Source organism: Podarcis liolepis, assembly GCF_965112155.1.
Source record: "Podarcis liolepis genome assembly, chromosome: 3".
Taxonomy (NCBI): Eukaryota; Metazoa; Chordata; class Lepidosauria; order Squamata; family Lacertidae; genus Podarcis; species Podarcis liolepis.
The window spans coordinates 604,078-621,151 of record NC_139557.1 but is presented as its reverse complement, the minus strand read 5'-3'; the positions used below and the strand labels follow the sequence as shown (position 1 = coordinate 621,151).

At 41.9% G+C, this 17,074-nt stretch overlaps 2 protein-coding genes across 3 annotated transcripts in view; one reads left to right on the top strand and one right to left on the bottom strand.

Moving 5' to 3' along the window:
- The window catches only part of COL4A2 (collagen type IV alpha 2 chain), a 179,053-nt gene that overhangs the window by 18,247 nt on the left and 143,732 nt on the right, over positions 1-17,074 (bottom strand). For both annotated transcript variants that reach the window (XR_014523928.1, XM_083495038.1), the window contains 7 exons: positions 11,069-11,212; positions 8,053-8,178; positions 7,157-7,338; positions 5,851-5,914; positions 5,201-5,275; positions 3,628-3,735; positions 1,923-2,030 (listed from right to left, as the gene is read on the bottom strand). Coding sequence is in view for 1 of the 2 variants with exons in the window: in XM_083495038.1 (XP_083351164.1) it covers positions 1,923-2,030; positions 3,628-3,735; positions 5,201-5,275; positions 5,851-5,914; positions 7,157-7,338; positions 8,053-8,178; positions 11,069-11,212 (807 nt within the window). In the remaining variant the exon portion in view is untranslated. The remainder of the gene's footprint in view (positions 1-1,922; positions 2,031-3,627; positions 3,736-5,200; positions 5,276-5,850; positions 5,915-7,156; positions 7,339-8,052; positions 8,179-11,068; positions 11,213-17,074) is intronic.
- The window catches only part of LOC310703069 (RCC1 and BTB domain-containing protein 1), a 177,436-nt gene that overhangs the window by 121,530 nt on the left and 38,832 nt on the right, over positions 1-17,074 (top strand). The gene's annotated exons all lie outside the window — the stretch shown is intronic.

Here is a 17,074-nt window from a genome sequence, read left to right as displayed (position 1 = left end):
CATGGCTTAAGATACCCACCTTTGTGCTTCTATGCAAATAATTCAGGAACTCTTACTGCTGTATGGAAAAGGCAATGAGTCTGATCTATGATGTGTTTGTAAGTAAACCATTTTTAATTTACCAAATGTGTGGTCTCTTTCTATGCTAAGGGAAGTGGAGAGCTTTGGAAATGACATAAAACAGGATATTTTAAAGGTCTAATAGCCTATAGTTCCACACTTTACTTTGCTGCATGTTTTGTGATTTTGAATCACTGCTGGGGCTCTCTCACCAAAGAGTACTTGCCCCAAACCTGGATCCAGGCATCTTAGGGAATTCTTTTATTAACCAATTGCTAAAAAATCCAACAAGGGTTATGGGCCCAGGGAGGAATATATTTTGTTGATGTTCCAGGGATGTAATTTCAGATTTTTAAATGAATTTTTAAAGCCTGATTTTTAATAGCAGACCCCTCCCCCACCAGTTTTCACAAGGTTTCCTGTGCAAAGCTTTTCATCTTTTGTTCTGCTAAATTCAGGGAATATTATCCCCCCTCCTCTTTCCATCGCATTCCAAAGTAGCTAGGCAGAAAAAGAGTGTGTGTTTTTTTCTGTTGGAGATTTTTGAGAACAATCTCTTATTTTGGCATTTTTCCTGCCATCATTTTAATTCTTTTTAGTGTTTTTCTTTCTTTTTGGATAGCCAAAACTCAATTGCTGCTCATAGCTCCAGACTGCTTAGACTTACTGAGAGTAGCTTTATCGAATGGAAGCCAATTTCTTTTCATTGTGTATTATCTGTTTTAATATCTCTTCCTTTTCTCTCTCTCTTAATCTTCTTTGGATTTTCTGCTGTATTAAAAAGCCTCTTATTACAGCTTTTGATGCATGCCATACTACATTCAGGTCCACTCCTTTATTTAGATTTAATTCAAAATAGTCTGTTAATGTCTTTTGCACATTCCCCAATATTACTTTATTGTCCAACAGTCCATCGTTCAGTCTCCATCTGAATGAGGTCTCTTCCTTTCCTTTCAACTCCATTGTTATCACATTATGATCTGAGAGAGTTCTCGGAAGAATTTCTGATTTTATTACTCTTGATGACAAATCTCTGGAAATCCAAATATAATCTATCTGCCCTGTGCTTTGATTTGGGTCTGAGAAGAAACTGAATTGTTTCTCTAGTGGGTGTTTTAGTCTCCATATATTAACATGGATAGTCTTTCAAACACCTAGCTGGTTCACTCTCACAATTGTTACACAGCTACTCAGATGATAGAAAAAGCCTTTTGATTTACAAGAAAATATTCTCATTGAGCTTGGACGAGGGAACTAGACAAGAAAGACAGTTACAGGCATGTGACACAGTTGCAAGCTATTATTGAGAAGCTGGAACAAATCAAGAGGCTGAACCAACGACTCTTATGAGGCAAAGTGACAACATAGGATTGGAAGAGAAGGTGAATAATGGGGTGCAGACATGCCAGAGGTGTATAAAAATTATGCATGGTGTGAAGGAATAGGAATTTCAGCCATTCTCTGTTTGGTTTTTGGTTGTAAAACCTGGGTTGTCTTGTTCTATTACTGGCTCAGTAGTTTGGTGGAATCTATCCCTGACAGTTTGCCAAGTTGCTTCTACATACTTGTGCCAAGATTTGTCTGTTTGCAGGACAATTAACAGTGTGGGGATGGAGGGCAAGCATGGTTCTGATGCTCCTTTCCTTCCTTCAAGGCTGCTGTCAGAAAGTCATTTAAAGAGACAGAAATGTGTCTTTTTCATAATGTGTAGATTAGCTCTAATCTAAAAGTTGTGTATTAGAACATCAAAGAAAGTATTACTTGCATTTACTGGAAATAGGCAAGACAAGAGTGCATAACTTCTCCTTAAGTCCAAAATATACAATGATGTATTACTGACAACTAGGATGAATATAATTTACCTTTACTCCCTGGAAGCCCAATCCACCCAGAACTTCCTTTTTCACCTGATGATCCAGGAAATCCTGGATCTCCAGATAAACCTTGTTCGCCAACCTGCCCTGGGAATCCTGTAGAACAAGTAGAGAGCTATCACTAAGCAACCCTTGAATTGTTACAATATAATTCTAATGGTGGTGAAAGTGATACTGGATTTCTTACAAGAGTGAATTACAGTGTACCTCTGGTTACAGACGCTTCAGGTTACAGACTTTGCTAACCCAGAAATAGTACCTCAGGTTAAAAACTTTGCTTCAGGATGAGAACAGAAATCGTGCTGCGGCAGCGGGAGGCCCCATTAGCTAAAGTGGTACCTCAGGTTAAGAACAGTTCCAGGTTAAGACCGGTCCTCCAGAACGAATTAAGTTCTTAACCCGAGGCACCACTGCATTCTAAAACTCCTAATGATCTGATGTGAAAAAATCTGATTTGGTCTGTATATGACTAAAAATATCTTATACAGATCATTTTAAGATGTCATAAAGAGGACACTTCATCAGTCAAATCTCCCTATGGTTAATTTAAATCCTGCAATTTCTTATATAATATTACATTAATCCAATACTGCTTTCTTATGTTGCAGTCCCACCAAATATGTCTATAATGTGTAAGATATTGTTTGTATCTCCAGCAATATACTGTGTATTAGAAAGCTGAAACATCTTGGAAGTCTATGTAGAAAATATCATCACAAATAAATATACTGGTAGTTGTCATTTCCCCCCTGCTGGAATGAGATCCCTTGAGTAATTAAAACCTGCAAGTGGTAAAGATATTGGTACAAACATCTTTTTCCTTTTAATGAATGCTCTTTATTCTGGGTTGCCTTAGCTCATATAGAACTTTTTTTTTAAATGGCAAACAGCTGATTGTAAATTATACGAAGTCTATGAAAAAGGAAGCAGTAACCATAGGTAAGGGAGATTTCTTCCACATATGGTGGAATTGTACAAACATTCTATAGACTTGTGTTTACAGAACCTGGGGGTTCCCTAGTTGGTGCCTCCCACCGTTCCGAGGTATCCAGCCAGCTGTTTGGGGTCTGGTAGCGGAGCCACTGGATCCAAAGTTGGTCCATTTTCTGAAAAGGTTTCCAATGTGGGCCCCTCTGCTGCCCCTGGTTAGAGCTGGTGCAGTAAAACCCCACGACCATTATCTTCCGCCCTGACTAGCAGGAGCTGAAGGCCTGTGGCTGCAGCAATGGCTTGATTGCTCCAGTCATCACAAGGTCCGAGTTAGGATTGCTCTGCTTATAGTGAAAGCCAGTGCTTTTTGTTCTAGGGGGACGCAGGGGTACGCATACCCCTAAACATTCTGGGACTCCAAGTTTGGCCTCATTGAGAGGCAGTATTTCAATATGAGTAGGAAAAGGAGAGTACTCCTCAACATTTTTTTAGAAAGAAAAAAAAAAGCACTGGTGAAAGCAGAACAGGGGTTAAAAAATGCCCTCATAGCCAAATTGACTTTGTTTCAATGGACTAGTTTAAACTTAAGAATATGCATCAAGTATCAGCATCTGTTTTAAAGTATATAATGAAAAAGCATTCAGTATCCAGTATTGCTTTTACTTTGCCGTATTTTTAATCAACACTTTATTATTCATTTTTAGTGTATTTTTTTAAAAAGTGTTTTATATAAGCACATTATATACAAAACAGGAAATCCCACCTCTTTGCCCTTGCAGTCCAGGGGAGCCTGGGGAGCCCCTCATGCCCTGAAGACCAGGAAAACCTGGAACCCCAGCGTCACCTTTTCCTCCTTTGGCTCCTTCTGCCCCTGCAAAAAACAAAGAGAAATATTTATTCTTCCTCTCCCCCCTATCTGCCTGTATCGCTAAACCATATCCTTTTAAATCAGATTTTTAAATTTATCCTTTTATCTTTTTAAAACAATTTTTGAATTAGATGATTTTTGAATTTATCAGAAACAATTCAAATGATGTTATATTTCTGTTCCCTCCTAACTGCCCTATCAACTGTGCTAAAAAGTTTAATTTGAAAATAGTGAAGCAGAAAAGGTCAATAATTTACCATTAACTAGCACTCTGCACAGATTTTTTATCCATTCCCTAAAACCAATATCTTGTATTGAATTATTTTTTAATAAGACACACTGTGGTAGTTAATTTTCCCTTCTTTACAAGTTTCCTGTTAATGTTGTTATCTTGGTGAAATTGTTGCCATGTTGGAACCTGTTTTATATTTGAGCTTTCCCCCAGTCAATAGGAATGTTTTTACCAATGGATATTTATCAATATACTGTAGCCAATATCTTTTTAATGATATCCCAGATCATGTTGTTCTTGTACTTTAAAAAGCTCTGAAAACTAGGAAATAAATTCCAAAATAGTTTGCCACCTCCTTGCACCGTATACAACAAAAAACTAAATACTTAAATACAAGTCTTCAGATATTATTTTTTTACATTTTTTATGCTTAAACTTTACCATAATGCTGTGTTTATATGTTATTAGCCCTGGACTTCGGGCAGATATCAGGGGTTAGCCCCCCACCGCCCATGTGCCGAGCCAAGGAGGCGTAAAATAATGATAATAAGTAGAATAAAACCTCTATTTACCTACTGAGAGGATCCATGAAAAGCAACTGTACCAAAAGGAATTATTGTGAAAAATAAGGGTGCCATATTAGCAGTGTCCGCCCCTGCATGTATGTCACTATTTTGCTATTTCAGAGGTTCAAAGCATCAACCAAGAGTGAGACCTAAAGTCACTGGGTAGACTTAGGCCATTAACATCAGTATTTTGTATTTCAGTAGGGCATGCACCCCACAGCACCAGCACTACCAGTGAAAAAGCCAACCTTTGTCTTACTACAAGTTGATAATCGTCAGGCTGTGAGAAGAGAAGACTAACTGGGTTCCTTTTGTTGAGCTTGATAGTCTTTCATATAACCTGGTCCATAGTTGTTTAGAGCTTTGTAGGTAAGCAACAAGACCATAAAACTAGCTCAATGGTGTGATATGTGGCTGGGAAGGAGCACATCTTAGCAACCACCTGGGCCAAGGTATTTTGTACCAGCTGCATCCCTCTGGACCAACCACACCCCAGATCTCTCATAGAACGTGTTACATGATGTTACCAGTGGATGAGTCTCAGTGACCAAGCAATCCTTGTCCAAGACAGGTTGAAGTTCTCACAACAGTCAAAGCCGGTAACAGGCGGTTTGCCACAAACTATTTTGCATTATGAATGAATGCATGTGTATACACACATGCAAAATACCTTTGGCTCCAGTTATGCCAGCATCTCCTTTCGAACCTGCTCTTCCTGGCAGGTTTATAGTATCTCCCCAATCACCTGTATGAGGCAAAAAATTGAGATAATACACACTCACATAGATTTATATACACCAAGATCATCTGTTGAACATCTTTTAATGTGAAAATTCTAAACTCTATAATGCAACTCTCGATTTACGTGCTTTCAATATGTGCACAACCGCACAATCACCCACCCACCCATCACGCTGAACCCAGAAGTGACCCAAAAAGTCACAAAAACATCACAAAAGGGTCGGAACAGGGTGTTTGCAGGCCTTTTCAATGGGGTTTCAAATATACGCAATTTCACTGATGTGCACGGTGCCTCAAAACATTACCCCCGCTTAAATGGTGGGGAGGGTGCTTGCCTGTATTATTTTCTCTACAATATATACTTCCATTTTGACTTCATCTAAAGAATGAAAAGATATGAGAAGTCAAGATCAGTAACTCTCAAGAATGAGAAAAATATTTCCTTGTACTGGACTGGGTCACGAGCAGGAGCCTTTCATTTTATACACAGATCTGTCTGTCTGTCTGTCTGTCTCTCTCTCTGTGTGTGTGTGTTTTACATACACATAGCTTAGATGTACAGAATATAAATGGACTCACCAATTTCCCCAGGCTGGCCACTTTCGCCAAAAATACCATCAATCCCTGGAATTCCCTTTTCCCCCTGTCACATAGTTAAAAAGAACATCAAACTTTCAAGCATAATAAATATTAGCCAACGTTTTCGTTCTCTCTGGACTTCCTCCTCAACTATCCAAATTTGTTTTTCTGTCATAAATCTTGAAACTGTACTCTTGTTGAACACAATGTGCACCTGAAACCAACTTTATTTAAACTAAAAAATAACTCAGGGGTGGGGGACTATATCTACTTGGTGGGCTGGATACTAACCTCCCCCAACTCCAGTGGGCCATTTTGACTGGGTGTGGGGTTGCCCACCTGTCAATCATGACACCACAATGACACTGGGTGATATGCTTTCCTTTGCCAGGGCAGTCTGATTGGCAGTATCTGCAAACCCTCCTTTCAGCAGGGAACCATGGAAAGAATTTAATTTCATGCCAAGGCAATTATTTTGTCAAGGAAAGCCTTGTGGTTTGCCAGATGGAACTATCTCTACTCTTATGCCCCTGAGTTCTCTTGACCCCATTCTGAGCCAATTTCAGAGAGGAGGGAAACCTCACTGCGCAAAAAGAGCTCCTCAAGCAGGATGCCTGCTGACAGGACTCATTACCTGAATCCTGCTGAGTGTCATATATGTCAAGTGTCAGGCAGGTGAGCATGGCTTTTGGAAAAAGTCCTCATGGACATAATTAGGCCTGCAGGCTGGAGCCCCCATTCCACCCAAAATAAAGGAATCAAATACATAATTCACATGCACTGCATAATCTAGTCTGCTTTTGGTGAATTTACACAATTTGTTTTTTGAGGTTCTGGCATTTTGCTTTTCAAACTACAGTGGTGCCTCGCAAGATGAAAAGAATCCGTTCTGTGATTCTCTTCGTCTAGTGGTTTTTTCGTCTTGCGAAGCAAGCCCATTGCTGGATTAGCAGATTAGCGCTATAAGCGGCTTTTAGAGGCTTTTAGCGGCTTATCTGCTGATCGGATCAGCTGATAAGCGGCTTAGCGCTATTAGCGGCTTATCTGCTGATCGGATCAGCTGATAAGCGGCTTAGCGGCTTAGGAAAAGGGGGGGGGAAACCAGCAGGAACTCGCAAGACATTGTCGTCTTGCAAAGCAAGCCCATAGGAGATTTGTTTTGCGTAGCACCTCCAAAACGGAAAATTCGTCTAGCGAGTTTTCCGTCTTGCGAGGCATTCGTCTTGCGGGGCACCACTGTACTAAAGGAAACATACCAGAGATAACAAAACTTGGTAGTTTGAGTCAAACAACAAAATCTGCTCACCCTCCTTCCCGTTGCTCCAGGGAAACCAGAAATACCACGACCTCCTGAGACACCTATATATCCTGATATGCCTTTTATTCCTTTAATTCCATAGTCACCTTTCTGACCTTTTTCATAACCTGGAAAGCCAGGTGAACCTGGCCTTCCTGTCTGCCCAGGGTAGCCTAGTGCTCCTTTTGTGCCTGTAGGAAACACAGTTCAAAATGTTAAGTTAGACTGAACCGGGCAAGTAGCTGAACTTGAGTAAAGCAAATGTTGGTTTCAGCTGCCTGAAGTATTCATTATGGGGAATGAAGCCCTCAGCTGCATTCTGCTAATTAACTACCACTAAAAATTGCACTGGGATGCGGGTGGTGCTGTGGGTTAAACCACAGAGCCTAGGGCTTGCCGATCAGAAGGTCAGCGGTTCGAATCCCCGTGATGGGGTGAGCTCCCATTGCTTGGTCCCTGCTCCTGCCAACCTAGCAGTTTGGAAGCACAAAGTGCAAGTAGATAAATAGGTACTGCTCCGGCGGGAAGGTAAACGGCATTTCTGTGCGCTGCTCTGGTTCGCCAGAAGCGGCTTAGTCACGCTGGCCACATGACCCAGAAGCTGTACGCCGGCTCCCTTGGCCAATAAAGCGAGATGAGCGCCGCAACCCCAGAGTCGTCCCTTTACCTTTACCTTTAAAAATTGCACTGTTGGGGTATATATATTTCTATATCATTTTGTGGTCATTTTCTATTATTTATAATCTGAATAAGTGCTTTAGAATGTGTGCGTTATGTAATACAGAATGAAATGTTTGTAAATAAAGATTAAATTCTCATTTGCTTCTTGTGACAAATGTTCAAATGCTGTAACATCAGTTTGTAATATATTATACTCCTTTTCTGGATATGGCATTGCTCCTTACCTTTGAAACCAAAGCTCCCTTGGGTACCACTTTCTCCTTCATTTCCCTTTTCGCCTTTCACATCAAGCATCATACTTGGCATGATTTTAGGGGGTGATCCTGGTGGGCCACGGTCACCACGGTCACCTATTAAGAATACATTATTCATCCAGACTGCCATGTCAATATAGAAAACTGTTTGCAGGGGTGGCCAAACTTTTTCAAAGAGGGCCAGATTTGATGAAGTGAACATGCGTGAGGGCCGACCAAAGTTGCTGATTTTTTATATATATGTATTTTTGGGATTTGACCCCAATGAATAAAATGCCACAGGGGGCCGAATTAGGCCCCCCAAACAGACTTTGGACATGCCTGGTTTACAGCATTGATCCATCCTTACAATTTAAAGGCAACGCATTTAAGAGGATCGGAAAGGTAAGAATGCTTTGTCTCCTTAAGTGTATCCTTCTTTTAGGAAGTGATTGTGGATAGATTCCTCCAAGTTGGTAGGCCCACCACCTGCCTCCTTGATCCGTGCCCGTCTTGGCTGATTAGGGAGTGTCCAGATGTTGCGCGGACCCCCCTGGTTGAAATTATCAATTTGTCCCTTGACACGGGGACATTCCCAGGGGAACTGAAGGAAGCAGTGGTGCGTCCACTCTTAAAGAAAACTTCATTAGATCCCTTAGACCTATCCAATTACCGCCCAGTTTCAAATCTTCCATACCTGGGTAAGGTAATTGAGAGAGCGGTTGCTGAACAGCTTGGTAGGTTTCTGGAGGAAACATCGGCATTAGATCCATTTCAGTCCGGTTTCCGTCCTGGTTTTGGGACGGAGACGGCTCTGGTTGCCCTAACAGATGATATCCGTAGACAACTGGATCGAGGCGGGTCAGGACTGCTGATCCTTTTAGATTTGTCAGCAGCCTTTGACATGGTCGATCATGATCTTCTGGACCATCGCCTTGCAGACGTGGGGATACAGGGCATAGCCCGTAACTGGTTGTGCTCTTTTATCTCTGGTCGGGGACAGAGGGTGGCACTGGGGAGGGAAATGTCGTCACGCCACTCCTTGGTGTGTGGAGTGCCGCAGGGCGCAATTCTCTCCCCAATGCTTTTTAACATCTTTATGCGCCCCCTTGCCCAGATTATCCGGAGCTTTGGGCTGGGCTGTCATCAATATGCTGATGACACTCAGCTCTATCTGCTGATGGATGGCCACACCAACTCGGCCCCTTACACACTGACCAGATGCTTGGAAGCTGGGGCTGGATGGTTTCGTGGGAGCCGATTGAAACTAAATCCTTTGAAGACAGAGGTCCTATGGCTAGGTCGGGATAGCATGGGGATGAGGGACCAACTCCCTTCTCTTGCGGGGGCCCAATTAGCGCCATTGCCTTCCGTTAAGAGTTTGGGTGTAATCCTTGACGCCTCCCTTTCCATGGAGGCGCAAGTCACAGCAACAGCCAAGGCGACATTTTTCCACCTTCGCCGCATCAAGCAGTTGGTCCCTTACCTTTCCCGCCCCGACCTGGCCACAGTGATCCATGCGACAGTCATCTCCAGGCTTGACTACTGTAATTCGCTCTACGCGGGGCTGCCCTTGAAGCTGTCCCAGAAACTCCAGCGGGTACAGAATGCTGCAGCGAGGCTCCTCACGGGGTCTCTGCCATGGGAGCATATTCATCCAGTGCTTTTCAAGCTGCACTGGCTCCCGGTGGAGTACAGGGTCAGATTTAAGGTGCTGCTTTTGACCTTTAAAGCCCTTCACGGCCTAGGACCCTCGTACCTACGGGACCGCCTCGCCTGGTATGCCCCACGGAGAGCCTCAAGGTCCATAAATAACAACACCCTAGTGGTCCCAGGCCCTAAGGAAGTTAGATTGGCTTCAACCAGAGCCAGGGCCTTTTCAGCACTGGCCCCAACTTGGTGGAACGCTCTGTCTCATGAGACCAGGGCCCTGCAGGATCTGATTTCTTTCCGCAGGGCCTGTAAGACAGAGTTGTTCCGTCTGGCCTTTGGATTGGAGCCAATTTGATTCCCTCCCCCCCTTTTTTCTTTTTTCTTTTCCTTCTCCTGCAATGAGGCTTCATTTTAATATTTTAATGTTCCATTATTTTAATGTTGTATTTTATTTTTGTTTTTAAGTTGTAATCACTCATCTTGTTTTTATTATTGCTTGTAAGCCGCTCTGAGCCCGGCCTTGGCTGGGGAGGGCGGGGTATAAATAAAAAATTATTATTATTATTATTATTATTATTATTATTATTATTATTATTATTATTATTATTGTGATCAGCCCTTCTAATGTGCTATAGTGGCGAGATGGTTGTACTGGAATCAAGGAGACCTCGGTTCAAATTCCTACTCAACCATGAAACTCTTGGGGGAATCTTGGTTTCTTTCAGCCTTACCTGAAAGCCTAACCTCACAGAGTCGTTGTGTGGATAAAATGTGAGCAGGAAATAATACTAATACTTCATTATTTACATCTTCCTACCAATGTACTAAAGGTGTCTTACAACAGAATATACAGAATAAAATACAGTAACAAAAACAAAAACCATACATTAAAATACAGTGAGCAGAAGAACACTGCCTTGAACTCCTTGCAGGGGGGTGATTTTTTTTAAAAAAAACCCTAAATAAATGATTTAAATAAATGTTCTCAAAAAAGTATATGAGAATGTAGCAATGAGGAGTGCAGCCCAGCAGCTACTCCCTTTCCAATCATAGTCCTGAGATTTTGTTCTGAGAGAGCAGCCAGGGGTCTTTCTGCTGACTAATGAAGGTGAAAGCAAGTCCCTCTGGAAACCTTCCCTGCTTGATGAACACCAAGCTTTACTTACCAGCAAAAGCCAGCATAGACTGAAAACACAGTAAGCTGTAAGATTAAAGCTGCCAAGAGAATTTTTTTTTATAAAGAGGACAATTATATTTCACAACCTATTTTTTTCAAACTGCTTTGCAGTTGTGTATGAACACGTCTCGCGCACACTGAGAGACAAGCAATACTTCACAATGTGAAGGACAATACCTTTCAATCCTGAGTCACCAGGTAAACCTCGAACCCCTGGCAAGCCAGTGAAGCCAGGCTCTCCTTTGATTCCGTTCTGCCCTGGCCACCCTCTGACGCCTGTCGCACCTTTGAAACCTCCAATTCCAGAGGAACCTTTAGCACCTGTTGGTGGAAAACATACAAGAGAACTGTTCATGTTCACAGAAATGGGGATTAATTTCTTTTTCCTACTTTGTTCTAGGGTTCTAAATTTAAACTTTTTTATTTTAAAATACAAATACAAAAGTAAGCCATAAGGTAAGGCACCTGCCCTGCATGCTGAGGGCCCCATGTGGTGTCACAGGAAGGACTCCTGCCAGAAAACGCAGGGCAGCCACTGCCAATCAGGACAGAGAATAGAGCGGGAGACCGTACGCTGAGTCAGATACCAATGGCCTGACTCAGTATAAGGGATTCCCAATTTTTATATTATGGGCATTAAAACCTAAGCAAAAGAAGAACCAAACCGGTATCAACACAATTTATTTATTTATTTATTTATGCATGCATTCTATTTGCATACTGCCCTTCATCTGTACATCTCGGGGCAGTTCACAACATAAAAATACAATATAAAAAACATATATTAATCATGATTAAATCATATTATGTAAGATTAATGCATAATCAATACATGATAAAGATAAAGTAAGAGCAAAAACAAACAAATAATGCCCCCCCAACACATTTTAAAGTGTATCGGATCTTTATCATCCAAAGGGATGGCAGAAGAGGAACGTTCTCTCCTGGCACCTAAAGTTGTACATCAAATCGAAGTCGAGTCAAGTGGGTGTTAGAATTCCTGCTCCATGATTGTAGTCATGGGATAGTGCTGACCACATGGGATAGTGGTCAGACCTGGAGTACTGTGGTCAGACCTGGAGTACTGTGTCCAGTTCTGGGCACCACAGTTCAAGAAGGACACTGACAAACTGGAACGTGTCCAGAGGAGGGCAACCAAAATGGTCAAAGGCCTGGAAACAATGCCTTATGAGGAACAGCTAAGGGAGCTGGGCATGTTTAGCCTGGAGAAGAGGAGGTTAAGGGGTGATATGATAGCCATGTTCAAATATATAAAAGGATGTCACATAGAGGAGGGAGAAAGGTTGTTTTCTGCTGCTCCAGAGAAGCGGACACGGAGCAATGGAGCCAAACTACAAGAAAGAAGATTCCACCTAAACATTAGGAAGAACTTCCTGACAGTAAGAGCTGTTCGACAGTGGAATTTGCTGCCAAGGAGTGTGGTGGAGTCTCCTACTTTGGAGGTCTTTAAGCAGAGGCTTGACAACGATATGTCAGGAGTGCTCTGATGGTGTTTCCTGCTTGGCAGGGGGTTGGACTCGATGGCCCTTGTGGTCTCTTCCAACTCTATGATTCTATGATTCTATGATTCTATGACAGTATATGTTTTGACTCCGCAAAGTGGGAAGTGACAGAGACAGGATGTTTGTGTTACTGTGTTCTGTGAAGTGGGACTATTGTCCTTTGTTCTTTCTCTTTGTTGCCTGATGCTAGAGAGAGGGAGCCATGTTGCAGTGCTCCATGTGTTTATATGTAAATAAAGTAGATTAGCCAAAATGCTGAGTTGCTGAGGTCTATTATGCAAGCTGCGAAGACTCGCAGATCCCTAAGTGTGCCGATGTCTGTTGGCATCGGTCGCTGTGATGTTTGGGCAGAAGAAAGCTTTTGAAGCTACCGAACAAAAGACCAGGCGAAAGAGAACATGCCAGTCGGGCATGTGTCTCTGCCAGGGTCCTACTCGAGTGTAGGACGAGCTCCTGACAGCGGGGTGTCTTTTCACTTTAGCCCAATTGCTCAAAATCAAAGGAGACCCACAGCAAACACTCATTGTTGACCGAGGCTTTCTCAGTAATGGAGTCAGGATATAACCCAGCATCCCGCCCCTCTTTTATTGGTGAAGTCTTTCAACTCCATCAAAGACCAAAGCAGGCATTAAAAGGTGTCTTGAAAGAGAACTATTTGAAAATGGTTTACAGATGGTATTTAACCCCGAGCAGATTAGCTAAGATGTACAAATCAGAATCTGAAGTAATGAAGGAGAAGGAACATTCTTCCATATGTGGTGGACATGCAAAAGAGTATTGGGAAAAGATATATAACAAGAGGGGAAAAATGTTTAAAACCTTTCCCCAAAAAACCAGAGGCATTCCTTCTGGGAATGGCACAGACAGAAGTACCATATTGGCCCGAAAATCAACCTCACATTTCCCCCCCAAATTCCAATCATGAAACGTTAAAGTGCGGCTTATATTTGTGACTTTACAAAAATGGTCTTTTATGGTAACATGGAGCTCTTGAGACCAGCCAGCACCAACTGTGCTGCCTGGCTGGTCCCTGAGCCACCAGAACTGCCGCCAAAATTGTCGCAACTGGAGGGGAGCCGGGGTGTCCAGTGCAACAGCCAGGGAAGCGGCTCAGAGCCCCCAGGTCCCCCCCAATGGCCTTGACTGGGACTGGGAGCACAAGAATCCTGGGGAGCAACTTTCCATGTCCGCTACCAGAAACGGAAGCCCCTGCTATCTCTCCCTCCTATTTGTGTGAAAGGCAAACATCTCTGTAGTGCACTTTTGGACTTTAGGTCCAATATTTTAGGAAACACATTTTTATAGAGAGCATATGATTACATGCATGTTAGCATGTCATGTGTGATTGGGAATGTGTCAATGCTAACAGCTACCCATGGCATCACATCTGAAGAAGGGCCTCTGAAGAAGAGCTTAAGGGCCAGGGAAGTGTGAGGGAGGAATGAGATCAAGCTAACTTCCAGGTTGCCACTAATGGCCAGGGAGCACGAGTCTTGATCTCCAGAGAAAGGCTTGATCATTGAGAGATATAGGGGGAAGCACAAGGGTGCTGTGCACCCCCAGAAGAAGCCCAAAGGGGAATTTGGTTTTTTTTAATGATAATTTTTATTGAGTTTTCCATATTTAGTCACATTTTATCATATAAGTCTATAACTTTAGGCATTGCTCAGAGCATCAACTTCCTTCCCTCCCTCTTTCTGACTTCCAAACATCTTTTAATAAATTCTTAGCATTTCTATAACTACTTTTTACTTTCTACCTTCTTTTAACATTTCACCTCATTATATGTAAAACAGCTTCTTATTTTTACATTACAAAACATTTCAACTCAAACCTACAAACGTTTTCAAATGTTTACAATTTTCTTTCATGTAAAATATAAATTTGCTCCAGTCCTTTTTAAACAGTTCGTCGCGCCGATTCCGGATCTTCCCCGACAGCTTTGCCAACTCTACGTACTCCACCATCTTTGTCTGCCATTCTTCCAGCATAGGAAGTTCCTGCTGCTTCCATTTCTGGGCCAGAAGTATCCTTGCAGCCGTTGTGGCATACATAAACAAATTTACATCTTCTTTTTTATTTCCTCTCCAATTAAACCTAACAAAAATGCCTCTGGTTTTTTGTTGAAATTATATTTAAAAACCTTCTTTAATTCATTGTATATTATATCCCAGAAGGCTTTGACCTTAGTACAAGACCACCACAAATGAAGGAAATTCTAAAGGGGAATTTTGGGTGCTTGTATTGGCAGTGCAAAATTATGAGCTCTCCTGTCCTTCCTGAAGCTCCAAAAGGAAGAGGGGAGGGGTGGGATCGAGCTGAAAGCACGACTATCTACAGCAAACTCTCGATGAGAAGCCTCCAGCCTTTGATGTGGCAACTTTTTCAATTAATGCAAAGCAAGAGAACTTTAAAATTGATTGAATAAGATAATTAGGACGATTTGGCATAGTAACGGGGTGAAAGAAAGGAAGTCCGCCCTGGTCATGGCTTGCTCTACTCTGCTCAGGGACAGTTTAAAAGCATGAAAAAAGATTAATCTTTAAATATTTGGAAACACTTTCCTGCTAACAAAACCAGGCAAACTCTATAAGCAGTGAACTAAAGAAAATTGGATTTTGAACCCCCCCCCATTCCAATAGGAAGGGGGGGACATATATGGTTACTTTCGTTCCTAGAACTCGTCTTTCTGGTGGAAAAAGCAATTAAAACAAGAGATTTCTTTATTTTATTTTTATTTGGGAGAAATACAGTGGTACCTCGGTTTAAGAACACCTCTGTTTAATAACAATTTGGTTAAGAACTCCACAAAACCGGAAGTAGTGTCCCAGTTTACGAACTTTACCTCGGTCTAAGAATGGAATCCAAATGGTGGAAGGGCACCAGCGGCGGGAGGCCTCATTAGGGAAAGCGCACCTCGGTTTAAGAACGGATTTCTGGAACGGATTAAGTCTGTAAACCAAGATAGTTGGCGGTGTTGGGATTTTGCCTGCGTGCAGTTTCCCACAGAAGCTATTAAGGAGTTAGTCAAAGGCCAAGAAGACTGAGCAGAGGGAGTTATTCTGCCTAGAAATATGGGACCTTGGCTACAACTCTGCTACTGGTCGAGGTCACCCATAGAGGCATGATGACTCATGACTTCCCTGTTTGTAGGTTGGTTGGCTGGTTGGTCAGTGGTTGTTTGAGAGTCAGTTGGAGTTTGTTCAGAGAGAGTTAAGATCCGTGTCTGTATCCTGTATATAGTAACTTGTGAGTCTGCTGTCAATAAGAAACCAAAGTAACCAAGTTGCTAGTAGCAGCATCTTGTTCTTGCTTCATTCTGCCAGCTTGCAACCGACTGCTTCTGGACAGTCTGCGTATGCTCAGGAATATTCAACAGGCGGATTTGACTTCTTTTGGTGGGTGAAATAATTGAAACAAATCAAACCTGCGTGCCTGGACCGACACTTTCTATTTTATTGGGTTTTTTCCTTTTTTGAAGACACTTTTTTACTATCATCACTAATTTTGTAACTGAAGGGGGTTTTTTTAGACTGTTGAGTAACAATTTGGATTAGACTTTAGAAGAAGTCAAAGAGGACTGGGCTTTCTTTGTTCCTATCTTCTTCCCCATTTTCTAAGGGAGGGGGAAGAAAAATAGACGGAAGAATTCTATCTTTCCTAACTTCTTTGTTCTTTCTTTTTTTCATTTTTGCCTAAAACTATGCCTCCGGGTTGCCTTGCAATGTTGGATTGGCTTTATGAAAAAAGCTGAAGAATACCATGATTTTGTATTTACTTTCTCTCTCTTTCCCCCCTTTTTGTCAGTTCTCCCAGAGTTTTTTATGGATTACAAAAACACAATGGTACAAGGAGTTGTAGAGAAGCAGAGAGATTTGTTTTGAAAAGATGCCCTTGCTTTGAGAACTCACCTCATCAGCAGGCAAGAACAAGTAGCCCAAACAAGTTAAAATAGAAAGGAAAGGGAAAATATAGAGGAGTTGGAGGGGGAAGATAGGAAGGGGTGGGGAAGAGAGAGAAGAAAGGACATCTAGTGGCAAAAAGAGGCAACTGTGGGAGGGGGGGAATTATTTTTATTTTTATCATTTCCCCCCCCTTCTCTTTCTCATCTTTTAAGAGAGAGAAGAAGTAATATTTAAGACTGGTAAATATAGAAGATTGGAGATAAATTTTAAGTGGGATTGGTGAATAAATGTTACAGTCTTTGAAGTATGGCATCAAAAATCACAGTCGGTGGCTGGAACTATAACTACCACACAGACAAGAAGGGGGTCCACCCTAGAGATGGAACCTGAGGTAGATATAGCAGATACATTAATGGATCTGAAAAAAAGACTTAAGAGAGAATACAGATAAATTGGAGAAAATGACTGGGAAAACAGAACAGAACACCAAAACTTTGGAGGGTTTAACAGTACAGATTAAAGAATTTACAACTAAAACATCAGATTTGGAAAAACCCTGCCTGGTGATTTTTAATTCATGAATGGTAGGTGAACTACCAAAAAAAGGCTTACAATTGATCATAAGAAATCCCGATGAGATTGCTTTCAAAAATGGAATAATTATAAATTTTTGACTGAAGCATTGAAAAATAATAAGATTCCATATAAATGGGAGTTCCCTGAGGGTGTCTCATTTACATATAAAGGGAAAAAGC